Here is a 17,250-nt window from a genome sequence, read left to right on the forward strand (position 1 = left end):
TTCACAATAATCTTATTTATTCTCTAAGAAAACAAACCCTTGTGATACTTTCATTTGAAAAAGGCAGCACAAACTAGGGTTCAAATATCTTAGAGGGAATGTACTCCCATTGCTTCTCCTCGTTCCTTTTGTAAAAGCCTTCTTCTGTAACTTTTACAAAGCACTTGTTCTTGCATAATTGGTTATCTTTGGACGATAATGATGAGTACAGGAGTTTCCAGTGCTGGGATACCTCATTGTATTTTGCCACGCAGTAATCCATCGGTGGCCAATTAGTGCCTGTTGTTCCTAATATTCCAACAGTGCCTTTAGTAATGGGTGGCAGCGGGATTGAAATCTTACTGCCTGGGGGTATATGTTTCGAAACTTCATAGGCCCAATTGCCACTGCAACTGACATAGACTGTGTCCTGTGCCTTATGTTGTTGATTGCTTACAACCAAAGTGGCAGCCAAGCTAGATTCCCAAGTGGCCAATAGCAATGACATAATAATTGCTATGGTGAGAGTTGAGCTGAGAGTCCTCCTGGCTGTAATTCATCTTGGGTGGTCTCCGCTTCAAATCAATTAAATAGTATGTGTCATTTAGGGAACCTCAATTAATTTTTTATGTTACACATTCTGCCTTAGCAAAAAAGAAAAGAAAAGAAAAGAAAAACTATAGGGGGAGTAGGAGTGACTAAGCAACCTTGTCAAATTTGATAAAGAAAATAGCTTGACAATAGAATAAAAAGGTTCAAATTTTGACTAAAGTCATTCTCTTTAGGCATTTCCTAGCTTCTGCAACGAAATCTCGTAGGCATTCATTTGTGCTTAATGATGTCTTGCAATCACTTTCCATCTTCGGGAAGAATTGTTTATATTTCCAGTCCAATTCGAGTGATTTTTTTAACAAAGTACCAAATCTAAAGTGGAAAATGATTTCTTGTTAATTAACTGTGGACGCAGAAAGTTAGAGCTTAGAAATTTTTGTCTTCTTCTAAAACTGTCGTAGCAGAGCGATCAAGCATCTTCAAGGGTCGGTGGGTAGGGTCTACAATATGATTCTTACTGTATATTAAATATTATTGAGGGGAAGAAATATTTGGCTTCTAACATGATTATATTTTGTGCTAAAGGTTTTTGGGTGGGTATCATTTTCTTATGTTCACTTTTTTCTTCAATGGGGGTGGATACTGTGACTCTTAAATTTTGGTAATCAGACACAATAATGGTGTCAACTCTTGCATTGCGTTTTGTTGAAACTTGAAAAGGTTTAGCAGAATTTATCAATAATAGCGACGTAAAAGAAAAATACAGAAAATACTTTTTTTTTTTCATGACTACTTAGTTTGCAAGAGAAGTTTTATAGAAAATATAATCAAAATTTCCTCATGGTGCATAATCCCATTAGAAATTCAGAAGAAGATTTGAAAGAAAATATTCTCTATTATTATGTGTCTAGCTTATTGATTAGCTTTGATATAAATAATGATAGGGATCTGGGATGTCTCCTCCTCTCACTTCTATTGCGGCAATAATATACAAGGTGTATCCAGCTTAGTTCAATGCTTTAGACACTGACACTTCTCATATGGGTCGTCAAGGCAACAACATTGCACATTTGTTAGTTAAATATGCATTGAATATTGATAATTATGTAACTTAAATAGAAGAAAATATGAAAATTTTAAAACATGCTATGTCTATTGATGTACTGTCTTAATTTTATTGAATGAAATTTATTGAATTCCCATAACAAAAATTAGTTAATGTATAAATTCACATGTACTTATAAATTATATAGTACAATAAGGATGTTTAGGTTTCCAAGCAAACTTAGGAGGAAAATAGTTTAGAAAAATAATCCACCACATACGCAAACCAATTCAATACTTGATCCATTACCGTAAGTACGTAACATATCCTTATTTTCTTGATATATATATATATATATATATATAAAAGAAAATGAAAGGAAAAAAAAAAAAAAAAATATATATATATATATATATATATTTTAGTTTCTCTTTGTTCTTTGTTTCCACCAAACTAATAGTCCTCAAAAAAACTAATAGTCGTTTTTTTTATTTATTTATTTATTTTTTTTTATTCCAGTATATATATATATTTGATAATTGAGATTTTGACCTTAGCAGCAGGAGGAAAAAAGAATATTCGTACTAGCACTTCTTCTTTATTAGCTTTCTATATTCACTCTTAATCTTTTTATTAAGTAGGGTCTTCTTAAGGTCTTGTCCATTGATTGATAGTGCCTATGGTCCATATAGATCCATAAACGAAGGCCAATAATGTTTTTAAGAGGTGTTGGAAGACAGGATCCTAGGTTTCAGTCGAACCAAATGAAAAGACAGGAAAAAAACGAAAAATCATTTCATCGAAAAAGCACGAAATAAACACAGTCTAAAGACTCTAAATGTATTTCTTATTTATTTATATGGGACCCTATAATCACTTGTTTGGACAGACCCAAGTTATTCAATTTTGTTGTTGTTATTGGGATGAATTATTGTTACTTTTTTTTAAAGAAGAATTATTGTTAATACTTGTTGTTAACAATTTAACGTCATTCAGAATGGAGAGGCACGATGCACAAATGAAGGTTATTTTATTTTATTTTATTTTAATTTACATAATTTTTATTGCTAATTCTTTCTTCATCTTTTTGTTCCCCTTTACATTATTGTGGAAATATATTGCCAAAGAAAAAAAAAAAACATTTCTTGAGATCGCAGAACTCATGCTTAAAGTTTTATTCACGAAAAAATGAAACTCGTGTTAAAAATAAAGAAGATGTTAAAAATAAAGAAGATAATAAAAAATCTCATGTTTAGGAAAAAGAATTGTATGTGCCGATTTCATGAAATTGACGCAAGAGATACTTTCTTCATGTTTAGAGAATTCGTCAGCGTGCTATACAAAAGTTACCCAAACCTTTGTTGGCCCATCAATTCACCGCAGGCCTAAAAAACATCCATCATGGGGGCCCAAAGCTTGCTCACTATCACTAATAAAAGCCAAAATCTGACCCCCTTTATAATTAAAGCTTGTTGGTAAAAATAACTTAGAAATTGAGACAATAATTTCGTCGTATGAGATAAAATTGAAATTTACATTGTATATGAAATGTTAATATTTTGCCAGAGAGTCATGTCATTCAACTGACACATTTTAATAAGTTGGCATGTGCATGGGTCAGTTTGGGTTGGATTTGAGTGTTTTTTCAATCCAACTCATGCATGTTGCGTTGAGTTCTCAATCCAACCCATCACATGTGTAGAATCAAACTCAACTCATATGGACCAAGTTGGGTTGGGCTTTACATGTATCATGTCATGTTAATAATTGGACTTTCATAAACTATTTAATTGCTTTTTAAAGTAAATCATTACAAGTCTTATTTCCAACCTAATTAAATCTAATTATCAGAATAATCAAACTAAAATATTAAAACAAGTGCAATTAAATAAACTTATATATATGGTAGGTGGGGTTGAGTTAGATGGTTTGAAAAAGCTATCAACCTAAGCAACCCACAAAAACTAACCTGAGGCATCGAGTTGGATTGAATTGGTGGGCTAGATGCATACTCTATTAATAGATACCAAAAAAGATGATACAAATTGTTTTGATATTCATATCCCTAACATTATTGGTGATATAGTGGCCTATCATTAAAGGGAGCAATTGAAGCAACTAATACACTCTTTTCAAGATTAATTATGAGCAGTCCAATGCTTTTTGAAAGTGTAAGCATTTGCGTTGAGGTGTTCACAGTCGGGTGAGGTTTGGGTCTAGTGTCCAATTGCATTGGACCTGTTGAGATTATAACACGTGTTCACTTTTGAACATATGTCACCATCTTAGCGGGTCCAATACACTACATGCACTGGACCTAAGCCTTCCCCGTCACAGTCAATATCAATTCCATTGTAGTTATATTCTTTGATCATAATGGTGGGTGAAGAAATGGCATTTTGAACCCAAGAGTCTATGGTAAAAAATAAGGCTTTCTCATTACCACACCATCAACATCCAAGCTAACGGCAACCATAATATTTGAGTGTCTATCTTTGATTAAAGAAATTTCCATAGGGTTAACATGATTGGTTGAATTTCTATTGGTGGGTTGATGAGTTATTGTTATTTGTGTAATCAATTTCAAAGACAAAGAATGGACTGGAATTCAAAATCGGAATTTATGGGTACGTCGGATAACTTTATCTAAGACCAATGTGCTTGTGAAAGAGTTTAGAATTCGCTGCTACATAAACAAAACAAATCAAAGAGTTTGTTTGGTTAAATATTTCAATGAATAGTAGGAAAATAAACAACTGGTATATCTAATTTTATGCTAAAAGATTGCGGCTGATTACTCTGTTTTGTTTAGTAGATTAGTGAAATTGAAAGATTCATTTGGCAAGGAACAGGTAATGGGCTAAAATTTTGAATTTGTGAGCCCATCTTTCCTTGCTTTTGGGCCCCTGCCCATCACCTCATCCAACGCTGGGCCTTTGACCCTGTGGTGGATTCCGATGGAATAAGTCCAAGTACCCTTTTGTGACTTTAATCTTTCCTTTTCAGGACTGTTATTTAAAAAAAAAAAAAAAAAACATAAATATGTATGCTAAAAGAGCAAAGGATAAGATATTTTTTTCCTTCATAAATTTTGTATGAATTTTGTTTTTTCATCTCAAATTTTTTTTTTTCATATCTAAATTATTGAAAATTCCACACTTATTAATTTCAATTTCAAAAGTTATTTTTTCATCCCTAAACTATAAAAAAAATTTACTTTTTGCCTCTAAATTTTTTTTTTTATATTTTCTTTTGAAAATATAATAAAAAATTCTTAAGAGGATAATTATAGTGATGTTGGTTTTGGTTATATTGAGCTGCAATAATAGCCGGTGTTTTTCAAGATTTTCAAACCCGCATTGTTCAAAGAATCGAAAAATAGAGTGATTCAAGATTTTTGAGGTCAAACTAAGGTTAAATTTTAAGGTTTTTTTTTTTTTTTTTTTTTTTTTTTTGTCCCTAACTTTCACAAAAGTTCGTTTTTCATCCTTAAACTTTCAAAAGTTCATTTTTCACCTCTAAACTTTGCAAAACCTTCTACTTTTCATCCTTCCGTTTATATTTGTTAGTTTATTACTTATGTGGCCTATCGGAATGCTGACATGGTATGTAACGTGGACTAAATTATTTTACTTAAAAAAATTAATGGCTAGTAATGATTTGCACACATGCCAACCATTTTTAAAAGTACAAAAATACCCCTCACTCCATCTCTTTGACACAACCTGATAGGAACACAAACACACCCACCGGCGACCCCAACATTCAAACCCATTGGCGACCATACTATCAAACCCACCAGCAACCTAATCGCACCACCACTCTCCACAACCAAAACACGTTCACAAACCCACCACCCTACCAAAAAAAACCCAAACCCATAAATCCAAACACAACAAAACCATCCAAATCAAACTCATTCCTCTCAATCTCACCCAATCTAAGTTCTCTTTGCCCCTCACTTCCTAATCGGCCAAAACTTTCACCGGAAACAAACACAACAAACCTACGGGCCCAATCATTCAACGACAGACTTCTTCCGATTGATACCTAGCTTCGCAAACCTCAGGTTAAGGCCAAGAACACATCCTAGATTTGACTGATAAAAATACCCACGTTGAGAAAACGTTGCTACATCGAAGGTGGGTTAGGGAGATGAGTTTGGAGTGAACGATGCCAGAGTACTGAAGAGGACCGGTTTGGGGTCACCAGTGGGTTTGTTGTGTTTGTTTCCCGCAGAAAGTTTTGGTCGTTGTTTGGATTTATGGGTTTGAAATTTTTTTTTTGGTGGGCTAGTGAGTCTGTGAACATGGTTTAGTTGTGGAGAGTGGTGGTGCGATTGGGCAGCTGGTGGGTTTGATAATTGGGGTCGCCAGTGGGTTGTGTTTGTGTTCCTATCAAGTTATGTCAAAGAGATGGAGTGAGGGGGTATTTTTGTACTTTTCAAAAATGGTTGTCATGTGGGCGAATCATTGCTAGCCATGTGTCAATTTTTTTAAAAGTAAAATAATTTAATCCAAGTCACATAACATGTTAGCATTCCATTAGGCCACATAGGTGATAAACTAACAGATATAGACGGAAGGATGAAAAGTAGAAGGTTTTGCAAAGTTTAGGGATGAAAAAAGAACTTTTGAAAGTTTAGGAATGAAAAATGAACTTTTGTGAAAGTTTAGGGACGAAAATGATATTTTACCCAAATTTTTATAATGTAATAATTAATTTAGTAATTAATTAAAATACAAATAAATGTATATTAAATTTGTAAATATTAGCAAAATTGATTAAAAATATCTATAAAAAATATTGAAACAAACTTTCAAATAAATTTTCATGATATTATAAGGTTAATGGAAAACATCACAACATAAATAAACATGAAAATAAACCAATATAATTATCCTTCAAGAAGAAACATTTTGGGTAAATTAAAAAAAAAATCACTTTTAATTATTTTAGTAAATTCCCATGCAAATGAATTATTCTTAAATCACAAGTAAATTAAGCAAAGAAAACAAATTTAGTAAATATTTAATAAATTGAGAGAGAAGTGATATAATAAGTTGAGAAATTATAAACCTTGTAAGTAGAAAATAAAAATAATAATAGATGAGGATGACATCTTGGGTTCTACAACCCATAGAACCCAATTTTCATTTTTTAAAATAAAGTCAATTGTTTGACCCGGTTGAATTGGCTCATGGTTCACACGATTTTCCAAGTTGAACTGTGGTTCAATAGGTTCATTCAGATTCTTTAAATAGTCGGTTCTCACATATAAAAAACCGGTTTCATGATCGGTTCATGGTTAAATCGTTTTGATCGGCTGGTTTGGGTTGGAGAACCTTGGTATTTTCTCATAGTTCACTAATAGATCGAGGAATAAGTAATTTTTGACTCTTTTACATCTACTTCATTCACTTGGTCAAGTTTTTGGTTTTTGTCATTTTTGAAACCTTAAGTCCAAACTCTTAAGTCCAGCGATATAGGTAGATTTCAGCCAGATCCATCAAGATCTTAGCCCGATCTTTATAGATATAGGGAAATATCGACCAGATATCGTTAGATCTGACCAGATCTGACAAGGTCCGGCAATATTTCGGCCAAAATCAGACTAGATTTCGCCACTTCGGCAAACCTGAAATCAACTAATATGGACCCGAAATCGATACGATCTGACTAGATTTCGCCACTTCGGCAAACCTGAAATCAACTAATATGGACCCGAAATCGATACGATCTGAATTGGCAGACTAGAAACTTTATTCGGGTCAGTTACAGGTTAAACTTTTCCCCACCCGATGCATTTGGGTCGAGTCTGGGTTAGGCACAAATCAGACCCGACCCGACCTGTGGATAGCCCTAGGTGTGTGTAAAATGAATATGTGCAATAAACACAACTCTTTGGGATATTGGTTTATAGGTTGGTCCTAGTTAATTAATCCAATTACCTAAGTTGATTAATTAGTAAAATTACATGCAAATCTGATTAAGACACAATCAAATCATCAATTTAAATTATAGTGCAGTGGAAAATAAGTTTCACATGACTATTTGATCACGATAGGAAAACATTTCGCAAAAAAAGTCCCACCAAGTGAATTTCAGGTCACCATTCCTGAAGAATCTAAAAACGGTAACATTTACAAGGAATCTTACCCTATAGGCCTATCTCGAAGTACCTATAGTAGAATCTACTGAGCTATACAAGTTTTAGCTCCTATGCTCAATTGGACTTGATCTAGTAGTATATTTCTCCTTTGCATGAATCTCCTTATCCATCCTCAATTGGACTTGATCTAGTAGTATATTTCTCCTTTGCAGGAATCTCCCTATCCATGACTAACTCCACAACAACCCCTTTGATTGTTGTAGTTGATTTGTAGCAGTTTCATACAAAACACCAATAAGACTTTCAATTGTTGGTGTCAGACACTTTGCTTGGTATAGAACCCAAAGGTGTACAAGAGTTGCAACAATATCTCTTTCTACTGTTTTTTGAACTCACGGGTTCAATAGATGGAGGCTAAGGTTTCAATATGAAAGCCTTAGGAAGCCTTAGGTTTTTTGTCTGTACCACCTTATCTAAATAGAAGCTTCTTTTAAATAGGCTTTGCTATTAGGTTACACAAACCCACAAACAATAGTCACTTAGAATAAAATTTTGTTGGCTAAGACAAAAATCTCATAGTTTGATAGATCAAAAGGTGTCGAGCTAGGTATGATCGGCATGTATTGAGCCAGGTATTGAGATGCAAATGCAGTTTTTCTTGAGCAGTTTCTTGAGCATTTCCGTGTCTTCAATTATACCACTTGTTTATAACTTCAAGGTTTTCACTTGAACACACTAGGAACTAAAATTGAATCATACATAAAATGCATTTTGTCGAGAGATTTGCCGATTACATAAAAAAAGAAAGAAAATGACCCTTATATGGGAATTCAAGGGTTTCATTGATATGGAAAATAAACTTGATGCACAATCATACGATTAAATGACCGTAAATGATATGTCTCCTTCTGTGAAAGTTCAACAATAGATCAAAACCAAAGCCACTATAAACTCACTTTAGGAGGACATTAACAAAGTAACAGTGTTTCATTTATGAGTAATACTACAACCACAAACTATTTTACAATATTTTCACAAAATGTTGATGTGGCCAACCTTTTATTGGTTTTTATTGAATAATGTTAGAGATATAAACTATTTTACAAATTTTTTTACAAATTGCTAATGTGGTGAGTGATTATTGGTAAATGAAAAAGTGTTATCAATGGTGGGCCTAAATGAAAATCAATAAGAGGTTGTCCACATCAACATTTTGTAAAAATTTTGTAAAATAGTTTGTGGTTGTAGTATTACTCATTTTCATTTAGATACACCATTAATATCACTTTCTTATTTACCAATAATCACTTGTTACATTAACAGTTTGTAAATTTTTTTTAAAAATAGTTTGTATCTCTAACATTATTCATAATATATTTAAATTTATTATTATTTCCGAGTACTCTTTCAAACACGCAACATTATATTCAAACATGAAATATGTATAATGCATATACTAAACGATAAAAGTACAGTAGTACAATATTCCACTTGAATCTAATTCATACATAAGTCACACATTTGTTTTATACAAATTATAATATGATGATAAAACTAGTGGCCAGCTGCCAAAAGTGCTGGCGATTGCTTCTCATAGGGGAAACCATCACCCTTGGAGTCATCTGCTGACCAAATAAAGATGCCATGAAGTTGCTGCACACTCTTGAGCCTACTGCAGGCAGTAAAGAAGTCATTTCCTGGTTTTAACCCACCACTGTTATCGGTACAAAAGCTTGTGTTAGAAATTGAAAAGAATATGGACATACACCCAAAGTGAGCATGTTCCTCTATTTGCCTTAGTCAACTTGTAACATTTAGGAGTTAAGGAGTAATGGTATTGGACTATTACTCTATCCCACTAAGTCCACTATCCCACTCTATATTAATGGAGTGGTGTGTATATAAACACTAAGAATGGTACCCATTGAACTATGAACGAATTCTGCATTTCTCATAGTGTTTACAGAGTGTTGTGAGGCTTTTAGGTTGTGGGTTATGTTTGCATCACTCTAGTAGTGTGCAACACCGTCGGAGAAACGTTTTTGGTTTGTGGATTATATAAACTGGAATTTAGAATGTCTTTGAATAGCTGGTCTGCGTGGAGGCTGGCTCTAAACAACGTAGAACAATCTCAAATCTCCTGTGTGATCATCAGTTTAGGCCAAGAGAGGTATGCTGAAAAACCGATTACTTATATTCTGCTGCAAGTATCTATTTCTTACAGCTTGCTAACACCTTACCGCCATTATATTTAGAGCTTTGGGTTTTGAAGTAGTTAAGAAATTGAGACACAGTGGTACCCTCATCGTATGCATAGAACTGAAAGTTGACATAGTCAATTTGTTGTCCATATTTGCTCCACAGTGCCAAGTAATGATTCTGAACTTGATCATCATCGAATGGAGCTATAGAAGCAAATGAGATTACCTTATTCTTCTTCAAAGTTGTTATAAGCCTGCCATTGCACTCTGCAAAGGTATTAGGATCAGCTTGGAAGTGCTCATAGTCAATATCAATTCGATCCAAATGATACTGCTTTATGATCCTTGTGAGTGAAGAAACAGCATTAGAAACCCATGAATCCACTGAGGATGGGCTGAAGTAAGCATTGCCATTTGCCACACTATCCCCTCCCAAGCTTAAGGCCACCTTGACATTTGAATGGGCATTCTTGAAGGAAGAAACTTGGGAAGGACTAAGATTATCAGAGTCCCAGAAGATGTTGAAATTTCCATTGGTAGGAGAGGGATTATCTGAGGTGTCATAGTCTAGAGCAAAGGAGAGAATGAAGTGGAATTCAACATTTGGACTAATAGGAACATCGGTAAATTTGACATTGTTGAACTCAGCTCCTATATATTCTCTGAAGAGGTTTGAGTTGGTGGGGGCTGCTTGGACTTGTATTTGGGAGATGAAGAGAGCTGCAATAATGAGAAGGGTAATGAAGAGCTTGGGCAATGCCATCGTATCAAAAGTAGTAGATTTGTGGCTCAGGCTACGGGTGAAATGAATACACTTCTCACAAGCTATTTATAGAACTCCATCCACGATGGAGACGAGGGCCATGAGGAAAGGAAATTAGTAAAAGACAAATGTTTGTGTTGTGCCGTCGCTGTACTTACATATTGATGTTCTTATATTTAGTGGCTTGAATTCTCTTTTTCTTTCTTGCTTATGGCTTGAATGCTCTTTTGGGCCTTTGTCAAGTGCCAAAAAACCATTCAAGCCACAATAAAAGAAAAACCACAATGAAAACTATGTAATTTTGGAGAAATTTTTTCTTCATTTCATGCTCCTTTGGAAAGTACTTGACAAATATATTGCCAAACTCAATTTATATTTTTTATTATATTTAGTTGACATTAATAATTGAAAATGAAATAATATCACGAAAAGGTATATGATATATTTTGTTAAATTTATGAATATATTTACACAAAATAAAACTCATTTTTGAGATATTAATATATATATATTATATTATATTATATTATATTATATTATATAGACAAAATTGAGAGAAAATCTAATTAGATTTTAAATTAGAATATTATTTTGCGACACGTGTCCCATCTAATTTAAGTTTTTTAAATTTTGTGTCAAGTGAGTTAATTCAATTTATAAATTGGATTTCAATTAGGGTTTAATTTTATGTCACATATCCCATCTAATGTAAACTTTTAAATTTTTGTGCTAAGTGAGTTAATTTAGTGTAAAGATTGGATTTCAATTAGGATTTAATTTTGTGCCACATGTCCTATCTACTAAGGTTTTTTTTTTTTTTTTTTTTTTTTTTTTTTTTTTTTTTTTTTTTTTTTTTCGTGTCAGATGAGTGAATTCAGTGTAGAAAATGAGCAGTTTAATATAAATAAATCATAAAAAAACCTCATCATATATTTAACTCTATATATAAAATTAGAAGAATAAAGAGTTTGATATATGATATATTTTTTTGTCTACCTAAAAATAATTCAAATTTATAATTCATTTATGTAATACACTATGACTATATACTGTTCATTACTAAGCAATATATATATATATATATATATGTATAACTAAAACTTAGAGAAAATTCAATCATAATCAAAAATTGAATTTTGCTTTTGTTTGTTTTCCATACAAATTAAATTGTTTAGAATTTTGCTATTGAGATAGATATGTTTGAATTTTTTTTTTTTTTTTTTAAAGTAATGTGAAATGACCTCGTCATGATCATAGTTACTAACATCTTATACAAAAAATGAAATCTTTTTTATGGTTTGTTTGTTTGTTTGTTTTCTTCAATCACCTTAACAAATAAGGTGGACTTCAACCAAGCCAGCCCTTCTTATAAAGTGGCTATGGAGATTTCCAAAGGAAAAGAAAAAGCCATGGTGTTCATATTAATTTGGCTGCCTAAGTAACTCTCTCATGGCAAAAATAAATTGACCAACTCACGTCTAAAATATCCTGCATCTAGAAAGGTATTATTTGGTATAGAGAGACTTTAAGTCAAAACTTAGGTTAGACTTTGGTTGGGTAATGGTAAGTGGATTCACTTATGGGATGATGTTTCTGCTATTTTTTCTCTAAACTAATGCGCATATTTTTTAAACTATTTCTATTAAGATATTTGTATGTGAAAATTTTGAACGTAACAAATGGTAATTGAGCTGAGATCCCATACACCTATCCCCAATAGGAGATATTATTGGATCAGTTTATTCTTTTATTTTATACTGTATTTAGTAGAATTTTATGGACAATGATTGTGATTTTATATTGTATTTGTAGTATCTAATAGTGATTTTTAAAATTATATATGTAATAGTAGTGTAACGAGAATTTTGGCATAATCAATATCATGAAAATTGTAAGAAAAAACCATTTTAATATCTTTAAATGTTGTGGTTGAACTAACGTTCTATATATTTAATAACCCAAGCGAACATCAATAGCACTAATACAGTTCATTATTCTCGTGCGTTAGTACGGGTTACATACTAATTCATATAACAAACGGGAAGTTAATATTTTATTATTTTTATATATTAGATCTTATATCATAGCTTAAAAATTTGAACAATTTTTTTTTTCTCCCGTCAGTCATATAATCCTTGGAATTTGCCACATGATATACTTCATTGTTATTTGTTTCATTATATATAATATGAAAAACAAAATTCAGTAAATTACTTTAATTATATTTATAAAAATTTTGTGTGGTGTTTTAATTTTCCCTCCAATTATTAATTGAAAAGTATTGCGTTTGTTCTTTTTTAGAAGGAGGTGGATTGTGTATTTTATTTTTAATTTTTTAAGAGTTAACTCACATGAACTATTCATATATATATATATATATATATATATATTGAGAAACCAGTAGGGAACTTTCATTACTAGGATAGAAAATTTCTATCCGAAATTACAAAGTTAGCTACATCACTATGGATGTCCTCTAGCCGTATTTGGGGTTCAGACAAGTACTTTGCTAATTTAGCGAGTTTGTCTGGGACCGTGTTTCCCTTGTGCTTGACGTGTGAAGAGGAAACCCTCCTCAACTTTGCTGCTAGGGAGTAGGCATTATCAACTATGTGACCAAAGGCAGGAAAGCTTGGTTGAGATGTAGTGAGGTGTTTGAAGATAACCTTTGAGTCACCCTTGAACACAACGTCTTGAAGGCCTATACATGTGGCGACGCCACGTACAGCTCAGGGTGTTCCCAGGAACACCCTGACTTGAAAAAAATTTTATATTTAATCTGTATTAAGAACACCCTCAATCACAAAATCAGGAACACCCTAAAATTAAAAAAAAAAAATATATATATATATATATATTATCTGTTCTACTTTCAAGCAAAAAAAAAAAAAAAAAAAAAAAAAACCCCAAAAAAAAATTTGTAACAAAGCCAAGCCCACGACGAGCCTAATAGATTACAAAGGTAGCAAACCCAAGGATTCTCAAAAAAAAAAAAAAAAAAAAAAAAAACCAATACAGAGAATCAGAAATCAAACCCACGGTCATGTTGGTGGCAGAGAAAACCAAACCCCAATACAATCTATACAGAGCAAAAGCAAAATAAACTCTAATACAGAGGTGTTTATCAAAAAAAAAAAAAAAAACCCAATACAAAGCAAACCAAAACCAAACCTAATACAGAGCAAACCAAACCCACGGTCATGTCGCTCGCAGCTCGCTTGTTGTCGTCATTGCACACTCTCTCATGCCTCGTCGTTGTCACTCATCACTCGCCCCTCATCGTAGATCGTAGATCGCTCTGCTCCATTGCTCGGTGCTTGGTGCTCGATGCTCCCTCCCTCAAGGTATTTCTCTCTCTTTTTCTTTCTGACTCTCTCTCAGTCTCTCAGTCTCTCTCTCTTTATCTCATTGAAATGAAAAATGTGAAATGAAATGGATGAATGAGTCTCTCTTTTTTTATTCTTTAAGAGTCTAATTCTCTCTCTCTCTTTTGAAATGTGAGTGTTTGATTGGCTGGCCGAATTAGCTTTATTTATATTTTTCTTTTTACTTGTTTTTTGTCTTTTTGAATTTGGTTTTATCTTATTCGTTGGTGTTGGTTAGTGTGTGTTGGTGTTGGTGTTGGTATTGGTGAGATATTGATTGTCTTTTAGTGTAATGTGTATTGTGATTTGTGATTGTGAAATTTTCTGATTGGCAGCTGGCTACTGTGATTGGGGCATCAGGCATGAGGCTTGTACTTGTCTGTTGAGTGGGGAGGGGGTAGATGGGCTCATGGGGCTAGGTAAACAATAATTAAAGCAGTGTAATGTGCTGTACATTACACTGCTTTAATTATTGTGCTACACATGGGATGTGTAATGCCTGGTTCTTTTAGTGTTAGGCTAAATAAATTAACAATTATAAAAGACAATTAATAATTAACCAATACATTATAATTAAACAATACATTATAAAAGACAAATAAATTAAATTATGTTAGCTAAATAACAATTAATAATTTTATAATTAATGAAACAACAATATAACAAATTATAGTTTATAAAAGACAAACAAATTAATGAAACAACTAAACAACAATAATTAATAATTTTATTAATATTTCAAATGAACTTATAGTTTGTTGTTTATTCTTTTGCTAGAATTATGGACAAATATTTGATAAGAAAACAATGTACCCAAGATTCATCTCCTGTGCAAGATTCATCTTCATCTTCTAAGCGAATTCGTGTTGACTTTAACTTAGAAAATCTTCCTTCAGATCCTGGGCTACAATAAAAGATATCATCTTATCATCCTAATAATCATGATGAAATAAGAAGATATTATTAACAAAAGGCCCTTGTCAACTTGTTCATGATTACCCTGTTTCCTATTTTTCTTGAAAGCCTCGTCGATTTAGATCCGAATGGTATGTAAATAGAAAGTGGTTGGAATATAGCATAGACAAGGATGCGGAATTTTGTTTTTATTGCTACCTATATGGGCAAGATGTTGGTAAGCAAGGAGGAGTTGAGACATTTGTAATGAAGGGATTCAAATTTTGGAATCAGCTTGCGAAGTTAGATTCCCATGTTGGAGGAGTTAATAATGCTGATTACCAAGCTGTCAAGAAGAGTGAAGATCTACTGAAGGAAAAGCAATACATTCGAAGTGTTTTGGTTAAGCAATCAAATAAAGATAAATTTGAATATCGGGTTCAATTAAATGAAATAGTTGATTGCATAAGATTCCTTTTATGCCGGGGATTAGTTTTTCGTGGTCACGATGAATCTCAAGGTTTAAGTGATAAAGAAAATTTCCTTGAGCTTCTACAATTTTTGGGGGATCACAATGAATCTATCAATGAAGTGTTGCAAAACGCTCTGAAAAATTGCAAGCTTACCCACTCTGATATTCAAAAAGACATTGTGAATGCAATTGCACGTGAAACATCCAAAGTCATCATCAAGGATCTTGACAATGGGTTCTTTTCAATATTAGTTGATGAGTCACGTGATATCTCAGTGAAAGAACAAATGAGCCTCGTTCTTCGTTATGTGAACAAAAAAAGAATTATTATAGAGCGGATCCTTGGTGTTGTACATGTAGCAAGTACCACTGCTTTGTCACTCAAATATGCTATTGAATGTTTACTTTGTGAACATAATTTGAGTTTATCGAACCTATGTGGGCAAGGTTATGATGGGGCTAGTAATATGCAAGGTGATATCAATGGTCTCAAAACTTTAATTTTGAAAGAGAATAAGTCAGCATTTTATGTCCATTGTTTTGCTCATCAACTTCAATTGACACTTGTTGCCATTGCTAAAAATCACATTAACATTGCTGAATTTTTTTTATGTGGTTAGTAATTTAGTAACTGTTGTTGGAGGCTCTTGTAAGAGATGAGATGCACAATTTGCCAAAATTAGAGAAGATTTAGAGAATGGTGTACGTAGAAGTGGGCTAGGCTTGAATCAAGAGACAAATCTTAAATGTCTTGGTGATACATGTTGGGGATCATATTATGGGACTATTCTTAACTAGATTTTGATGTTCTTTGCTGTTGTTGATGTACTTGAGATTATTGAAGAAGATGGCCTTTCCGACCAAAAAGTTGAAGCTCGATCTATTATGAGGTCAATTCTATCTTTTGAATTTGTTTTTGCTCTACACTTGATGAAAAACATTTTAGGGATCATAAATGAGTTGTCAATAGCATTGCAAAAAAAAAAAAAAAAAAAAAAAAAATCAGGATATAGTAAATGCTATGGATCTTGTTAAAGTGTCTAAGCAACGATTGCAAGTGATGAGAGATGATGAATGGAAATCTTTATTGACTGAAGTGTCTTCATTTTGTTCCACACATGATATTTCTATTTTGAACATGGATGGAATATTTGTAGTTAGTGGGAGGCTGCGACGCAACACTCAACAAAATACAAATTTACATCATTATGGTGTTGAACTATTCTACACAGTCATAGATATGCAACTTCAAGAGTTTAACAACTGTTTTTCTAAGGCGAATATCGATTTGCTACTTTGTATGGCTTGCTTGAATCCAAGTAATTCATTTGTGGCTTTCGATAAGGAAAAGTTGATACGTCTAGCTAAGTTCTATCCCTCTAATTTTCTTGGGACAAATATTTTGGCACTTGACTCCCAACTGCAGAATTACATTTTTGATATGCACAGCAATGACCTCTTTTTAGAGCTTCAAGGAGTTAGTGAACGTTTAGCTAAGTTTGTGGTCGATAAGGAAAAGTTGATACGTCTAGCTAAGTTCTATCCCTTTGATTTTTCTTGGAACAAATATTTTGGCACTTGACTCTCAATTATAGAATTACATTTTTGATATGCGTAATAATGACTTCTTTTTAGAGCTTCAAGGAGTTAGTGAACTTGCTGAAAAGTTAGTGAGCACAAGGAAGCATGAGACTTATCCATTAGTCTATTTGCTTGTGAACTTAGCTTTGACCCTTCCAGTTGCTCCTGCAATAGTAGAAAGAAGTTTTTTAGCAATGAAATATATAAAGAATGAACTGCGCAATCGAACGGGAGATCAGTGGATGAACGATTGCTTGGTTGTGTATATTGAAAAAGATGTAGTTTG

The 17,250-nt window shown here is 32.9% G+C and overlaps 2 protein-coding genes across 2 annotated transcripts; one reads left to right on the forward strand and one right to left on the reverse strand.

Moving 5' to 3' along the window:
* Window positions 1–9,242: 9,242 nt before the first annotated feature.
* On the reverse strand, window positions 9,243–10,652 carry LOC126714101 (chitinase 2-like). Its single transcript, XM_050414104.1, has 2 exons — window positions 9,918–10,652; window positions 9,243–9,425 (listed from the first exon to the last, which is right to left on the reverse strand). Exons 1-2 carry the CDS (start codon window positions 10,650–10,652, stop codon window positions 9,243–9,245), a joined length of 918 nt encoding a protein of 305 aa, XP_050270061.1.
* Window positions 10,653–15,178: 4,526 nt separating this feature from the next.
* On the forward strand, window positions 15,179–16,965 carry LOC126703061 (uncharacterized). The gene is made up of 2 exons (XM_050402004.1): window positions 15,179–15,857; window positions 16,541–16,965. The coding sequence occupies exons 1-2, from the start codon at window positions 15,179–15,181 to the stop codon at window positions 16,963–16,965; spliced, it is 1,104 nt and encodes a 367-aa protein (XP_050257961.1).
* Window positions 16,966–17,250: the final 285 nt, after the last annotated feature.

This window comes from Quercus robur, chromosome 1 (assembly GCF_932294415.1).
Source record: "Quercus robur chromosome 1, dhQueRobu3.1, whole genome shotgun sequence".
NCBI lineage: Eukaryota > Viridiplantae > Streptophyta > Magnoliopsida > Fagales > Fagaceae > Quercus > Quercus robur.